Raw genomic sequence first — 16,442 nt, forward strand, 5'->3', positions numbered from 1 at the left:
GGCTGGTGGGCAGGATTCGGGGGGGGGGGGGAAGGGGGCTGCCCCCTCCCGAGCCATGTGCGCCAGCATGGGCAGGCTCTGCACAGCTCTTCGGGGCGTGCAAGGGGCTCTGTGTAGCGGTGCGAGGAGCAAGACGCTTGGGTCTACTGATGGTACAAGCAGGATGGGGCCTCCTGACTCACCACCAAGTCGTGGGCTCAGGTTGGTGCTGCGGGGTCCCAGCCCCATCAGATGAGGTTGGGGTGAGGCTAAACCCCCGGCAGTTTGGGGGCTGAGGGAGGCAGGAGGGGGTTTGTTTCTCCCAGGTGTTGTCTTTCGTTTTTCTGTGCAATGCCATATGTTATGTTATGACATCAACCGAAAAAGCAAAGTAAGGTGGAAAAATGCCGAGATGGCTAATTTCCCATCCAGCTTGTGGATTCAGCTTGTGTGAGACTTACAGGCAAGGGGGGGGGGGAAAGAAAGCAAGCAAGCTCCCTGCCACCCAGGCCTCGCTAACAAGGATCACCACAGCGACAGAGGAGCTGTTTGCATCGTTTCCAAACTGCTTGCATCCGAGCTTTGCAAGCAAAAACGTGGCGCAGGTGCCACCAAGACTGGCTTGGAATTTGCTCCAAGGGAGAGGAAGCCATGGCAAGCAATGCGAGAGCCCTTGCAGAGCCGCGGCCGGGCCGGCTGACGAGAGCCTCTCCAGCCGCTGGGTTTGCCCGGAGAGGCGCCGGGCCCACGGGCAGAGGTGGTGGGCAGAGCGCGGCGCAGGGATGATGTTGCAGCAGCGGCAAAACCGCAGCAGTCGAAGCACGGCGTGGGGCCGGCGGACACACATCGATGTGTTCGGGCTCGTTAGGCTCTGAGGCTGTAGCCGGACTGCGGGGTTTTAAGCTCAGGAAGCGGTAAAAAGGGCTTAAATAGTTGATGTGCTCGTGCAGTGACCTTTATGTACTGCACAGGCCACCCAGGACAGATGACTGTGCCCACAGCACCTTCAGGATACTTGATGCTTTAAGACACTTGCTAAAATACCGCCGCTGCTGTACGGTGTGCAAGGCCCTGGGGCTCTCGGCGGCCCAGGAATGCTTTTCACCACAAAGACACTTTATCTTCTCTGTGTCCCTTGTGCAGGATACATCACTTGAGTGTTTTTCGCTTCCTGGCTGTGCTGGTAGGACTCTCCACGAACCGATGTCCACCTAGCTGTCAGCTGTCCTCTCCCTTCCACCCCCACGATCCTTTGAACTCACTGACCAAATTTAGTAACATTTAATAACAGCAGAGAACCCTTAGAGACATTAAACCTCTACAAATTTTATGAAAACAGGCAGCCAGAGCAGGGGAAACAAATCCATTTGAACACCCCAGGAGTGACAACCTCTATTAGACATTAGAGCACCTACAGAGGCCCACATCCTCCAAACAGCAGCGGCAGGAGACCGAGCACCGGTTCTGCTGGCAGAGGCCCACTGCTTTGGCCTCCTGCAGAAGAACCGTGATGGAGCAGCTCAACGCAGAGGTCTGGCAACGAGCAAAACCTCCGCAGCCCTCTAGTTTCGGCAAGCGCGGCGTCCTTGGAATTTACCGTTCAGACCCTGGTGAGTGAGTGAAGGTACAGAAGCTCCAGCCAGCTCTGACCTCAGGCTGAATGAGAGAAACTTTTGATTTATTCATCTGTTCTTTGCCACCGTGGGTTGTGCAACGGGTGAGGTAGGGTCAGACTGCAAAGGGCCGCTGGAAGCTGCAATGCTGCTTTTTGCCGGGGACAGAATTGGATGGGTTTGGGTGTGCTAGCTAATTTCTGGAGACCTCCCTCCAGCACTGGCAAGGTGCCCCATGTGGAGGGCTGCCAGGGCTGCCGCAGCCCGGCGGCGCACTGCTCGGCTCCGCTCTCGCTCGGCCCCGCTGGGCTGCCCGCGCGGGGACGGCACCGCCGCGCCAGGGCCTCTGGGAGAAGAGGGCTCTTCCTTGGCCGGGGATAAGGAGCGCTTATAAACCGGCCTCTGCTTCCACCCCAAATGCAAAATGCTGAGCTAAAGCAAGACCCAGCTCTGCACAACTCCAGTGCTCCCTGTCTGCAGCCGTCACTTACTCAGCCTGTCCGCAGGAGACACAAAACTCTTCCTAGGCAGATGGACAGGCAAGAAGCTGCTGTGTGCCCTGGGCTGTCTCCTGCAGCACTGATGGCCCGGAGCTGGGCAGGATGGCCTCCTGCGGGCCGCCAAGGAGTCGTGGTGGTTAAGGAAGAGAAGCTTCCTGTGAATTAACCCTCTGCTCCTGTGATTATTCCAGTCCCAGCAAGCGGTTTTGTCGCTGGAAAGCAATCTAATGCCAGCTGTAAGCAAAGCCAGTTACAGCGCAGGGACCGAGAGCAAATTAAATCGTGTGTCTGGCTCAACAAGGGGTGGATCACTGGGAGGAAGCGAGGAGAAATCGATGCAAGACGGACTCAAAGGTTACAGGGGGATGGGGCAAAGCGGCGCATGGCCAAGGCAGTGCAGGCAGCCATGGGGAGGCCCCCTGGGCCACCCCTGCCCTGGGGCGCCTGCGCCAGGCGGGCAACGCTTCCTCCCCCCAGTTTCACTGGGACGGCGCTTTGGCTCGCCGGCTCTCCTGTGGCATCACTTGCCCCCAGACAGCACCAGGGCTTGGGCAGGCAGGAGCATGGCAGGGGCCCCCAGAGCCGCACTGGGGCCACCCCTGCCCTCTCTCTGCACTGTCTCCTCCTGCAGCCTCAGCCGGCTCCGTTTCTCCACTCACAGCCAACAGTTTATTTTTACTCGCTTTTTTTCTTCTTGGTATCTTTTTCTTCTCCTTTTTTTCCCTCCCTTACATCCTGTCCCTATTGATCCGCTGAGTAACCGGAGATGCAGAGCATTCGAGCCAGGAATAGCCAGGAGAAAGCCCTTGGCCTGTGCACTGCACGTGTGCCGGGCAGGCAGAAGGGGGGAAGCAGAAAGACTTTTCCCCAGGGATCTCTCCTCACCACTCAGTTCTCTCCTCTGCACAGCCGTGAGCTCGGTTACCTTCCCGGGAGGCGGTGAAGGAGCTTCTCCTGGCCGTGGCGTCGGTGCAAGGAAAGACGCTTCTTCTATTTCCATTGCACGCCGTGTCCCTCTGGAGTAGTTGTTTCCCCTTCGCAATGTCAGTCACCACGGTGCGTGGCAGGGCACGCTCCATCACCGAGACATTAATAAACCCTAATTGGAGTTAATGTGCTATGGCCAGGACACATGGATCCAGTTAGGCGAGATCAGATGGAGAAGTGAGTCAGTCTTGGACTGGTTATGAAGATTGTGCTCCTTCCTCCTCCCCTGCCCCATCATGTGCTCAGTCCATCTGTCTGTCCTGCTGCTGTGAGTAGTCCCTGGAGAACCAGAGGAGGAGCGAGTGTTACTCATCATGGAGCAGCGTGCAGGGAGCAACGGTGCCTCCCCTCTGGGGCCTTGCTCAGGCCAACGAGTGGTCATCAAGCAGGGGTGATGTTCAGCTTCACAGCTCTGCGGTTCTCTCCTCTCTTCACAACCCATTGGCTTTCTGTGGGTTTGCACTGGTTTCTCTCATTTTAAAACAACTACGTGCACAAAAGAAGTGAAGGAGAAGGCCCTCTGCTCCGAGTGCTGGTTTTCCTGTCTTTCATAAAGGCCACCCTGCAAAGAGCCTCCTCCAGTAAGCTGAGCTGGTTAATAGTTGGTGGTACCCATCTGCAAGGGATGCTCTTCCCTGCCTTGCTGGTGCCTCTCTGGAGATGCAGGGATGCTAGATGCTGTATTTCAGTTAAATATGAAGTGATTCCTGCTCAGTGTGCCTGCTGTCTCTGCTTTTGTCCTTCAGCAATGTAGCATGCGTCCCCCTCCAGTCGTAACTCCATTCTGAGCAGGGACGCCTGCACCAAATGCTTCCTGGCTGGTCCCAGGCAATCTGTTGAAAAAGTTGTTGGAGAAGCTCTAGTTGTAGATGAAACATTGCTTGTGATCTTGACTTGTCTGGCAAAGTAGTTCTGGAATGAGTCTTTGGCTTTGCGTAATGACTGATTCCCAGGTGAGCATGTTTCCTAGAAGACCAGTGTGGAAGCCACCAGCTGTGCAGCCACTGGTTAGTGGAGGGGAGACCCGCGGGGAACTGGGACAAACGATCTGAGCGTGCCTGGGCCTCCCTGCGGCTTGGACGCTGCCCCGGGCATGGCTCGCCCAGCCCCGGCTGCAGAGCATCGTCTCTGGGGGAGCGATGGCCTCACCCAACCCACCCTGGGAGCAACCGGGCTGCCTGTGCCCGAGGCGCACACGGCCCACAGTGCCTTCCCCGGTGCTCAGCACCCTGGAGTGGGCATGAGAACCAGGGCGAGGGCGGCCTGCTTCCACCCCTGCTTCGTGCTCTCCCTGCGGCCGGGCGCGGGGCTCCCGGGAGGCAACGGCAGCCTCGTGTCAAGGACTGCCAAGTCTGCTCTAGCGACGCACCACTCGCCTCTGCTGCACTCCGCCGAGCGCCGCTGCACGAGTGGCCTGGTCGAATTTCCCTGGCATTGGTCCAGGCTTGAATTAGCTCTAGTTCAAGCAAAATCTTGGTCAGATAGTTAATTTAAGTTAACTTGCAGCAGCTGTTCGTTTGTCTTTCCACAAGCTTCTTAACAGGTTTTACTCCCACTGCTGCAAGGTGGAGGAGAAACTTGCTGGGAGGGAGGGAGGGAGTTAGCGAGAAACCCAGGAAGCTCCTCCTTTGCCCAGACGCGCATGACACTTTGTCAATAGCCGGAGACAGATGCCCAAGCTCCTATTTCTTGCTTCTGGCTTAGTTTTGTGGAGGTTTTTATTTCCCCCCCGATTTTGTTGCCGAGTTGCACCCGGCCCTGAGCAGATAATAAAATTTCATCGATAGACTGAGAAGATGATGTATGTTAAAGCACTTAATATAAAGAGACTTCTACAGGAGCCCAAATTCAATTTGGCCAATGAACTCAATTGCAGGCATTATTGCATTCCAGGAGAAAGACCAAGAGCATTTGTACACATTACTCTGCAAATATTTATGTTCATGTATCCGTATGATGTCCTCTTCACCCTTCCTCCCTTCTGTTGCCTGACCCCCTAATGGGGAAGTTTGTTTTCATGTGAGCTTTTCAAGACAGCTTTGAATGTAAATAACGTTCCACCAGTCAGCAGGATCTTGACAGCTGGTGAGCGTCAACTTATTCAAAATAAATAGCCTCTCAAATCGGAACAGCCAGATAGCATGCTCTCCATTTTGGCATCTTTCAGACTGTCTTCTCTTCATAACTCAAACCTCAAATCATTTCAAAGGGCAATGAGCAGGGCTTCTGCCCGCCAGGAGGACTCACAAGTCCCTACCGCACGACCAATAGCAAAAACCCGCAATGAAGAAAACCACTCACATTTCCCTCTGCCCTCACCCACGACTGTTTTCAGTTTTTTGGCTCTGCAAGAAGCACCAGAACCCAAAAGCTCTCTTGCTGGTTCAAGCTGAAACAAACAGGGCTTTAAAATGACTTTTCCTCCCCCTTCAGCCTCTGGATCGCAGACCCGGTGGTGCTCACAGCCCCGCTCCTGCGTGAATGAGCCGCGTTCGCCGCGCTCGCTCTGCACTTGGCATGGCCCTTCCTGTGCTGCTCTGGGCCACTCGAAATAGTGAAACGATCCCTTCTCCCAGCAAGGTGAACCCTCAGATGACACCTCTCTACAAAGGGATGGTGCCTCTTACATTGTCCAGCTATTTGAAGCTCTTTTTCTTTTCTTTTGCATGCACAGATGGACCACAAAGAATCCAAGTACATGCCCGCTATGTTTTGCCCAAAAGATTTGGTCCATGCGTTTGCTGAGCTACCAAAACAGTTGCAAAGGAGCAGGTAAAAAGTGGGTAAATCACAGCCAGAGAGCTGCCTGAGCACGCTGCAAGCAACGGCTGCGGATGACAATAGAGAAAGAGAGGGAAGAGTTATTCATGTTTCCCTGAGAACCGAGATCAGTTGAAACACCATTTTCCTCGGGGATAGAGAGGAAAGAGCTCCCTTCAAACACATCGTCCCATGAGGCTCATTAAAGGCTCATCAGTTACAGTGAGAGCAAACAATTCAGGCGAAAGCTATCATAATCCTTCCTTTGGATGGCAGTCATTAGCAGTTTTCCTCTGTGCGAAGCGTCTCCCCAGTGCCAGCTCTGATAAGCTGAGAGGGAGCGGGGGTACATCACTGCCAATGCAGAGAGATGCTGGTGGGGAAAAAGGGAGGCTTGGAGCCTACAATGCTGCAGGACAGGTCTCCACAGCTTTTCTGGGGCCCAGCAGGAGCAGCTTCACTTTGGGCATGTCAGAGGACAGGTTGGAGTTCATGGAGACTTGGAAAGGGGAGGTCTAGTGCAGTGACCATCTGCTGTCCCATGTCCTCCTCCAGTTTCTGCTGCCAGGAGCTTGGGAAAAAGCAAGACAGGGCCATGGTGGGACCTGGCAAGAGGCACAGGGCACAGAGCAGCTCTCTGGGGCTCCCACCTCACGGGTGGTTCTCCCACCCCTGCGCAGCAGGGCAGCAAGACCATGCGCTCAGCCCTGCACAGGAGGTGCCACCACCCCAGGCTCTGCCTGCCTCTGTCCTTCAGGAAGGAAGGAAGGATAAGAGAAGCTCTTTGCCCTTCTCTGTTGGTTTCCTGCTCTGCAAGATGGGGTTATGATCAGAAGGGAGGTTGTAAAACACACATGGATCTTCAGAAGGGAAATGAAGGGCTGGGGTTTCTTTCTAAAGTTATTTAAAAATTCATTATTAATGAAAGCTCAGGAGCGGTGGCTGCTTTCCCACCCCCAGAACTGTTCCTGCAGGCTTGCGGCACTCACCGCCAGGCTGCACCTCCTTTAAAAGCTTGCATGCTGGGCCTCTGCTTCCTCGCACGCCGCCTTGGCACCAAAACGTCTCTCCAACCGCTTGCTGCTGTGACCTCCAGGATGCTGACTTGGAGAAATGCAGGGACAACGAACTGTTCTTTATGGCTGTGAAAGGGGAAAAAAAAAAAAAAGAAAAGAAAAAAGAAAAGAAAAGAAAAGAAAAGAAAAGAAAAGAAAAGAAAAAAGGACACATCCCTGTAAACCCTCCCTGGCACTCCAAGCTCCTTGTTTTTCCCTGGTGGAGACGTTGGCAGCCTCAGACCACACTGCACCAATTTGAGGGGAAGGCAGCGACTAAACGACCTGCAATGAAGATGAATTTGTAAATACCCCGTTGTGCAGACTGTAACATGTTGCGCCAGACAGATTGCTCCAGCGACCAGGCCTTTCGCTGAGGAATAGCACGGGCCAGGTTTCTGCTTACCTGCGGCAGCACGTAGCTGTGTGCACCTACTAGCAGCTCAGCACTGGACCGTGGTGTCCCCCGGGCTGTGGCCTCTCTGGGGACACCAAGGCTTCTCCTGCATCTGCACTGGGGCTTCTCTTCTCCCAGCTGTGACCCACCAGGGCCACATCACACAGGGGCTCTGAACACTTGCTGAACAGTAGTGCCGTCACCACCACTCTTGAGCCACCAGCTCTTCACATCAGCTCCTGAGCCATGCAGAGCTCATTGCACTAATCATTTTGCTGGAGGGATAGCAGAGCTGGAGGGGCCCCGAGCCTGGAGCCTTGTATAGGGCATGGAGCAGGTGTCTTTCCCTCTGCTGCAGTTTAAGCCTTGCTGCTAAGTAGCTCCTAACCTTTTCCTTTATCCTCTCTTTCCTGAGATGGCTGGACGCCCAAAGAAGATGAGCAGAGACAAGCAGGACTAGCAGCTTCAGCCCAGGGGACTGGACTAATGTCATTTTCTCCAGTCTCCACCAGCTGGAGCTCGGCTAGAGGAAGCCGCTGTGCGCACACCGGCAGTGCTAGCGCATGTCCTTGGGCTGGAGGCACAGCAGAGGAGGCAGAGAAGGGGTTAAAGCTGAGCTGGTGAGAAGCAAGGAGGCCCGGGTGCAGAAACATTCATTCAAGATGGGATTGGCAATCGGGGCCGTTTGAAGCCCCTCCACTGCTTGCTATTAAATAATGCAGACTGATTGATTGGTCTGCAAAGCGCTGTGCTGCGGGGTCAGCGGGCTCAGGCGATAGTTCTCTGGTTAGATTGATGATCCTCAAAGGTCAAAATTGGAAAGCAATTCCCCAGTAAAATTGATTCTTTGGATAACAAAACTTCTGCATGGTGGCTAAGGGCCGAGCGGCGAGAAATAGGTGGCCCAGGACCAGGTGGGAAGGGCAACAGTCTGGCTCTGTTTTCCCTTGATTTAATTTTCCTTGCTTACACTGATTAGTGAGAGAGATTCTTCTCCGGGAAGTGCAGTGCGTATTGCCCTGATGTGCTTCAGCAGAGAGACACCACCGGGGCTCATCGTGGTTCAGCCTTGGGTCACTAGCCATGGACTAGCATTCAGGGAACACCCGGGGCTGTGGGGCAGAAGGCGGCTCTGAGGGATGTCCCGGGAGCCGGTGCCTGGCTGCAGTCCTCCTTGGCAGCTCATGTTGCAATGCGCTATCCCTGCTTTGGAGGGGAGGAAGGGCAGGAGTGCAGGGGCGATGGCCCCGCTGCAAGAGCAGCAGGTCCAGGGCAGGCGTCCAATGCTCCCCATCCCCATCCTCCGGCCAAGGGGCTCCAGCTCTTCTGGGACGAGCAGCCACCAGTGCCGCGTGCGCTCTTGCAGTGTCTTGCCTTCCCTCTCCCTGCACACAGGGGCGCTTTGGGATGCCTGTCCCCAGGAAAGACCTCCGAGAAGTTGCAGCTGCCATGGTACGCTTTCCTCATAGCCCTCCCAAGCGTCACGTGCCTCTCAGTTGGATTTTGTGGCTGAGCCCTAGAGTCAGCTCGCGTTTCTTTGCTCCCATCACCGATAAGAGAGGGGAGAGCTGTGTCTCCCGGAGCTGTTGCTCCACTTCAGGCTGTGCCCAGGGAGGCAACGAGGAGGTTTTGCCCTGCTTTAACCTGCTAACATGCCTGCTTCCCTCCTTCCCTTCCCCTCACCCTCCACTGATTTTGAAAGGAGGGTGGGAGACGGCGTTTGGGGGACTCCGAGGAATTCAGAGTCAGGCTCGGCTGCACCTGCGTACCAGGCATTGCCTGTTCAGGAGGGCTGTGAGAGCTAAACTGAAACTCTTCCTCATTGGAAACCGAGAGGACATGGAGCAGCTGAAGCCCAGGATCCCGGCCAGAGCCTCTGCCTTGCTCTGGAGGTGGCTGCTCGCAGCCGGCCTCTGAGTGCGGGTGTGCAGAGGCTGTTAGCATGTTCAGCGATACGGAGCGTCACCGGCTTTCAGTAGCACAGAGGTTCAGCCAGGGCATGCTGTGTGTTAGCAGTGCTCCACAGACCTGATTTCTTCCTTTCTTCCCCTTTAAGAGATGCATATTCCCTTCCTGGAGGCAGGGAAGGGTTGTAGTTGGGAGGAGAGGCCGTTCCTTCATCCAGCTGATGCTTGGCCCCTGAGCAAAGTCCTTTGGAATGGAGAAGAGGTCGGGGGAGGAATCGCAGAAAGGTCACGTTATCCCGCTGTGCTTGAACAGGAGCGTGGCAGAAGCAGACCCACTGGGCCAGGAAGGCAGCCGGGGGCTACCCGGACAGACAGCTCTTCCCATTCGCATAAGCCACAGCATTGCTATTTTCTAACGGTGCTGCTTTCGAGAGCATGAATTATTGCATGATGGACAAAGCAGTGAAAACTCGGTGTTCTGTGCTAGGGATACACTTTCCGGAACGAAATCAGACTTTGCTCGCCTTAGTGCATGTCTGAGCTTAGGCTTGGGAACAGATAGAGCCACATGTGAATTATAGGCTCAGCCTTGGCAACCTCTGAGCTTCGCACAAGTCACCTGAGGAGTTTGAGGAACAGGAATTATTGTACATGGAAATAATTATTCCCTGCATGCTGCACTACAGCTCATTAAAAGTTAGTTAATGTTTGCAGATTGCTGAATAGTGGTTTTCATTGTTGCCTTCTCTGATGAGGCTTTGACTAAAAAGCGGATTCTGACGGTGGCTTTTTCTGCACATTAAGGTGGTCACAGCAGGCTGGGGTTGTGCTGCGAGTAGTGAAAGGGTTGGTGTTGCACTGTTTCACTCCAAGGGAGAAAACGCTCCTGGCTTCGGTGCACTGCCCAAGGGGCTGAGGCACACTGGTGTTAACCGTACTAAAAGCTCAAGGCTGTCCTCTCCGTCTCCAGGTAAAAGCCTACACCCGAGCTAATCGTCTGGATTTCTGTTACAGTCTGAAACATATGTGGCTCCTTACTGGAGCCTCAGCTTGAGACATTGACTTACCATTAAACGGTCTGTGCTCCTGCAGTCAGATAGTGGGAGTAAAACCTCTTCATCTCGGAACAGAGACCGCAGATCCATGTCAGGGAAGGATGTGGGCATCATAGCCCCTGCGCCAGACACCCCAGGAAAACAGCCGTGCTCGGTGAAAAAACCCCGCAAAAGGAACAGGGAAGGGGTAACCAGCCCGGCTTCACCTCTGCATTTTCACATGCGTGGACTGGACTGCTCTGGGGTGGACTGCTCCTGACATCTCCTCTCCCGTCTTCCTTCTCCAGGTGTAAATGCAACCTCCATGCCAACCTGTGCACCTTCAGGGAGGGCAGCCTTCAGTGCGAGTGCGAGCACAACACCACGGGGCAGGACTGCGGCAAGTGCAAGAAGAACTTCCGCTCCAGGTCTTGGCGAGCGGGATCCTACCTGCCTCTCCCCAACGGGTCGCCCAACGCATGTAAGTCGCTTGGCGGCAAGGCGGCCCTGGCCGCGCTCCTGACGGGAGCGGAGCCTCCTCTTGTCCTCTGCCCCCTCGGATTAGTGCGCCGGGCTGCAGGATGCTCAGCTTGAGGAAGGGAAGAAATATTTACCAGCGCGCAGAGGCGGGAGACGTTGCCCGGGTGGATGCAAAGGAGGTCGTTGGCTTTCGGGGAGGCCAAGAACAGGCAGGATGATCTCACCCGAGCCGGGGCTGAGGCGCAGGTCCACGGCGTTGTCCCTTGAAGGGATCGCTGGCTTTCGAGCGGTCCCGGGACCTCCCCCGGGACCCCGCTCGGTCCCCGCGGCCGAGGCGCGGGGGGACGACGCGCGGCGAACTGCCGCCGCCCGGTTCGCGCCGGCGGCCTCGTCGAGGCGCCGCGGGGCCCTCCCGGCCTTTCGAGCAGCCGCTTCGAGCGCTGCCGAAGAGACTCCCCCCTCCCTCCCTCCCTCCCTCTCCCTTTTTTTTTTTTTTTTAAAAAAAGATTTATATGCTTTAGGACGATCAAAGCTGAAACGCGGGCCCCGGGGCGGGAGCGTCTGGCGGACGCGCGGCACCTTCGAACGGCAACGCGCCCGTCGGCTCCCGCCGAGCGGCGCCGCCGCCTCGTGCTCCCCCTCCCCACCTCGTCCTTCCCGAGCCGTCCGCGCGGAGGCAGCTCCGGAGCCTCGGCGGCAGCGCCGGGAAACCCGCTAAAAGCTGTGGGCAAAGCCCCGGGCGCCTCGGCCCGCGCGAGGGGGAGGGTTTGGGCTCGCGGCGCCCTGACCGCCCCTCTCCTCCTTCCTCGCAGGTGCGGCTGCGGGCTCGGCCTTCGGCAGTAAGTACAAACGTAACCGAAACGCGGGCGTTTAGCGCGTCTAAGTCCTCCCTGGCTGCGCTTCGTTTTCCGTCCTGTCAGAGCGCCCTATGTTTTCTTCCGTTGACTTCAGCTGCCTCATTTTGCCTCTTCCTCTGGCACGGTTTCCCCCCACGAGGTTCGTTAGAGCGGCAGCCGGCAAGGAAAGGAAAGGAAAAAGCGCTTCAACCCCCCCCCCCCCCAGCATCCCCGGGAGCTTCTTCCCCCCCACCCCAGGGCTGCAGGCTCCTGCTCCGAGGAGGAGCCGGCTTTAAATTATTTGGCAAAGCATCCAGTTCGGGTCACCTTGGGCTAGCTTAAAAAAAAAAAATGTATATAGTGTGTGCACGCCCGAGTATACATGTGTACGTATAGGAACGCGCGTCGAGGAAGCGTCAGCAGCAGAGCCCGCGGCGCTCTGCAGGGATTTCTGCTGAAAGATTGATGGTGTGATACGACTCCGTATTTAACAAAGCTGGAGGTAGCTCGCTATCAAAGAGCCTTGAGCTTTGGAGACGCACGAGTCTGGGTCTGAATTCTGTGCCTCAAAATTGCCTTCCCAAGGAAACAAATCGTAGGGCTGAATGAATAATGAACTCTGCGGTTTGCGGGAAAGAGTTGGAGGGAAAAATAGTTTCAGGTAAACTCGAACACGATAATCATAATGAAAAATGCACCTAAATGAAAAGCGAGGGACAGCATTCCTGGGTAAATGAAGCATTTAGATTTTCAAGCGATTAAATCTAAATGTTTAAAAATTTCAAACAAAAGTTAAGTCTCTGCAAAGTAATTTGGGATTTAAAAAATTATTTTTTTTTAACAGCCCAAATCCTCTTTACTTTTCCGATCGAGGACTTACTGATAAGTTAATTCTTTTGTTTCCCCGATGGGCGTTCTCAGTTCTACATTTGTTTCCCTGGAAAACCATTTCCCACCAGAATTACCCGCTAGCGAGGAGCTGGGAGGGCAGCGGGAGAGCGGGCGAGCCGTGCCGGAAGTGGACAGCAGGGATTTGCATCCGAGGGCAGCTAAGGCGAGATTATGTTGCCTGCACAGGAGACAAGAAGTGACCTAAATTAAGTATTTAAACTAGCTAAGGGCTATTATGAAATTAAGCACGATAATCTGCACGAAGCAGCGGGACAAACAAGGACACGAGGGCAGCAGGTGCGTGTTAAGCGGGAAGCCGTGTCCCGCGTGTTATTTTAGCTGCGGCCGGTGCGGTGAGAGCGGCGCCGCATCCGGGCTCGCTCCCGGGCAGCGCGGCAGGGATTTTTGGTTTTGAAGCAAAGCCAGCGAGCAGCTGATGTGCCTCGCTGCCTGAAGAACGCCAGGGTGGAAAAGAATAGCCAGAAGCAGTCCGGGTGTCCTCGCCGCTCTGCGCAGGCGGGCTTTCTTTGCCTCTTTTCCGCTTAATTGGCAATCGGTTATGGCAAAGCTGTTAAGCATTTAAGCTAATATCTGCCCCAGCCGAGGAGGCTGGTGCAGCCGCTCAGCCCCTGCGCCAGCGTGTGGGCGGCAACCAGCTGCGTCACCTGGGGCTGCCCAAATCTCCAGGCCTGGCATGGGACCGGGGCTCCCTCCAGGCACGGCTTCCTGGAGCCGGGGCGATGCCCTCAGCCTCTGCAGACCCGCTGCACCGGTCTCAAAGCCCTGCAGTGCCCTTCAGTAGGTTTCTCACATCTCTTCTCTTTGCTTGTTAGTGTACGAGCGAGCGCAGCGCGGTACCACCACCAAACCGACCACCACTACATCACGTACCACCACCACCACCACCACCACCTCCACCCAGCCAGGTGGGTGCTTTCCAGCCTGGCTCCCACGGTGGCATGGGACTCCTGCATTGTGGCTCTGATTATCTGCACTATAGGCTGATGAAGAGACATGGATAAAAATCACCCTGAATGTGCTCATATCCCCCAGCATCAGGGAGGTCCTGGTTTGTTCTCACCTAATTCAGTCCATGAGCATTTTCGCGTCGGTAACATGAGCTTGGAGTAAAGGTGCCAGCCCCAACGTTGGCTCCCGTAACCATAAAGATAGCCGTTGTGGGTCCACCTCAAGGCCAGCAAAGTCCTTGGCCTTTTGTTTAAAAATAGAAAAAATAATAAAAAAAGAAAATGATTTCAAATCTCTCCCTTCTAAGGCTACTTGGCAATGTTGTCCTGCCCAAGGCTGGCACAGCAGCGAGAGATGCTCTCTTACAGCTCCCACCACAAGGCAGGGAAAGGGGAGGAAAGCAAGGAGGGCTTTACTGTCCCACCGGTAAAATTAAACCACATATTCAACCTTGCTGGGCTGCAAGGAGAAGCCTCCAGCTTTCTCCCAGGGCATCACGGAAGGCAGCCGTTACATTTGCGTGCTGCTTTGCTGTGCCCTGCCGGTGCCCGTGGGAAAGTTCCCCAGTGAGGGGGAGCAGCCAACAAGGAGGGCTGCCCCGGCTCCACGCGCCCCGACCAACGCGGCAGCCTCCTGTGGCTCCAGAGCAGCTCCAAGGTTTTGCTCAGTTTCAGAGGAACCGGCTGCTGTTCAAGGGCCCGGCGGGTTTTCCTTTGTTTTTGCTTTTGTCTCTGCTCTGCTCCCTGGTTCTCGGAGTCCCGCACCGAGTCCCTGGAGCCAGCCCCGAGGCGCTAACCCTGGCTGGCTTGCATTTGCAAGGGCAGTTTTCACACGGAGGAGTCGCACATTAACATTCCCTGAGCGGCCTCCTTTACGACCAGTGAGGGAGCATGCAGGGACCGGAGCTCACACACGAGCTTAAAACACCCTTCCCTAATTCCTAAAATGACCCCACGGAGGAAAACTTCTGTCCATTTTCCTGGGGTTCCTCCTTCCTTCTCCTGCGAGCAAGGAGACATCCTTCTCACTTTTCTTTTAGAAATGAGCAGATAAAACTTAACAGCAGGACATTTTTTTAAAGCTTCTCATGGGGGAATTAGACACGCAGTCATTGCATTGCCATGCTTTCCGGGCCTGATATTTCCCAGGAGGACATTTTACACCCACAGTATGTTAGTAACAGTCTGTCTGGGGGAGCTGCCAGAAGCCAGTCAAAGGGATGAGGAAACTTGATTGCATGTTTATGCAAATACAGCTATATTCATGGAAGTACCCTGCTTGAGTAGCTAATCAGGAAGCCAGGGGTTTATCTCCAACTTCCAAGGAGCTAGAATGACCCTGGGCAAAAGACTTGCAATGTCCTTCTCGGTTAAAAAGTGCTCCTTATCCAGGTGCATGTTGTACCTGTGCAGGAGGTTTTTTTTTTTTTTTTTTTTTTTTTTTTGCCACCCTTGCCTGGAGATCACAGCATCTCCATATCCACAGCAGTGACAGTAGATCACATCTACACAATGCACTTGAGGTCATTTGATTTTTATCCATGCTCACCCACAGCAGCATTTCTGGTCTGTTTGGCAAGCATCTGTGTATAGGTGCTTGGTGGCTATCTCATGTTTGACTTGCAGTGATCTGTTCTGCTTCTGTAGTGTATCAGAGGGGAGAGAGGAAGGTGTCCACATGCTGCTGGCTGGTGGGTGCATCTCTCCCATCAAACTGTTGCAAGGGGCCTGGAAAACATCACTCACCTCAGGGTTCATCACCCTTCCAGGACTTGCTTCCTAGGCAAAACTGGTGCTTTCATAGTTTATTCATTAACTGCTGGCAAGCCTGCCCACCCACAAGACTCCACTCACCCCAAAACAGTGCACCTGGGATGGATACAGTCCCTGGAGTGGTTGGTCCAAAGGAGATAGTTGCTGTCCCCCAGCAGCTTAAATTGCTAGTGTGCCAGGGGTGGATGCTGAAGATCCTGGCCCCAAGCAGCAATAGCTAGGGACCTCTTTACACCTTTGAGGCTACGAAATCAAGCTATAGCTCAACTCTGATCCACCTTGAGTTCAAGGGAGCTGACCCGCAACTCTTACCTTTGTGCAAGAAATAAGGTGCAAGCCTGGATTTTTGCAGCTTCACCACCTCTTAAGAGAGCCTGCAGGAAAGGGCCAGTCTAGCATTTTGATGCAGAGCAGCTCCTCCCCCTGCAGCCCCACAGGCTGCAAAGTGCTTCTTTAAATACCATGAAATCCCAAAGGTGCTCTGAATTTAACTCATTTGGACCTCAGAGAAAGCCCCTTGTTAAAATGATGACCCTTCCAGCTGCTGCAAGATGCTTGTTTGCAGAAGAGACACAGTTACCCAGCACTGGGTCAGAATCCCAGAGACAGTCAGTCATTGCTCATGCTTTAAGTGACCCTGCTTGAGCAAAGGGGTTGGACTAGATATCTCCAGAGTTCCCTTCCAACCTCAGCCATTCTGTGATTAGGCATTAAAAAATCCCTCTTTACTTTAAAGCCAGCTCAGCTACATGGATGTTTAAAAACACCCCTTTAAGGCCCTGCCCTGTCAGTGTTTCACCTTCTAATCTGTGTGCTGTCTTTTACCTTCTGAATTTCTGCTTCCCACCTTAAGCAACCAGCATCAAACCAGCCTCTGAGCTTGCTGCAGCTATGCCCATGCAGGAGACACAGGAAAAAACAGGTATTTAAGGCCAGATTGATGTGCTTTTCCCTTCTCTTTTGTGCCTCTGTACACTAGTAGGTAGCAGTAAGGCAGAAACCAACCTAGCACGTAGACTAGAGGAGTAGATTAGGTTCGGTTTGTGTGTCCGGGTTGCACGGATCTTCTAGACATCTGCTGCTGTTGGCTGCCAGCGGCCGTCTTTGTGGCCAAGGTGGAGCCTCGGTCCTGCTCGTAGGATGCTCTTGTGCCCGTTCACCCATCGAGCGGCAAGAGGGCAAAACCCAGAAATTTATGGACACAGTCATTAGTCTGAACTTCACCAAGGGTGCCAAAAAGGGCAGAACCAAGGGAAAGCGCA

General features: G+C 54.4%; 1 protein-coding gene across 2 annotated transcripts in view; it reads left to right on the forward strand.

Moving 5' to 3' along the window:
* Positions 1-16,442, forward strand: part of NTNG2 (netrin G2) — a 37,087-nt gene that overhangs the window by 14,232 nt on the left and 6,413 nt on the right. The window contains exons 3-6 of one of the 2 annotated variants that reach the window (XM_062591092.1): positions 10,541-10,713; positions 11,525-11,551; positions 13,273-13,365; positions 16,034-16,102. In XM_062591092.1, coding sequence (XP_062447076.1) covers positions 10,541-10,713; positions 11,525-11,551; positions 13,273-13,365; positions 16,034-16,102 — 362 coding nt within the window. The remainder of the gene's footprint in view (positions 1-10,540; positions 10,714-11,524; positions 11,552-13,272; positions 13,366-16,033; positions 16,103-16,442) is intronic. The other variant, XM_062591091.1, reaches the window with a different exon arrangement.

The sequence above is a fragment of the Rhea pennata genome, chromosome 18, assembly GCF_028389875.1.
Source record: "Rhea pennata isolate bPtePen1 chromosome 18, bPtePen1.pri, whole genome shotgun sequence".
NCBI classification, from domain to species: Eukaryota; Metazoa; Chordata; class Aves; order Rheiformes; family Rheidae; genus Rhea; species Rhea pennata.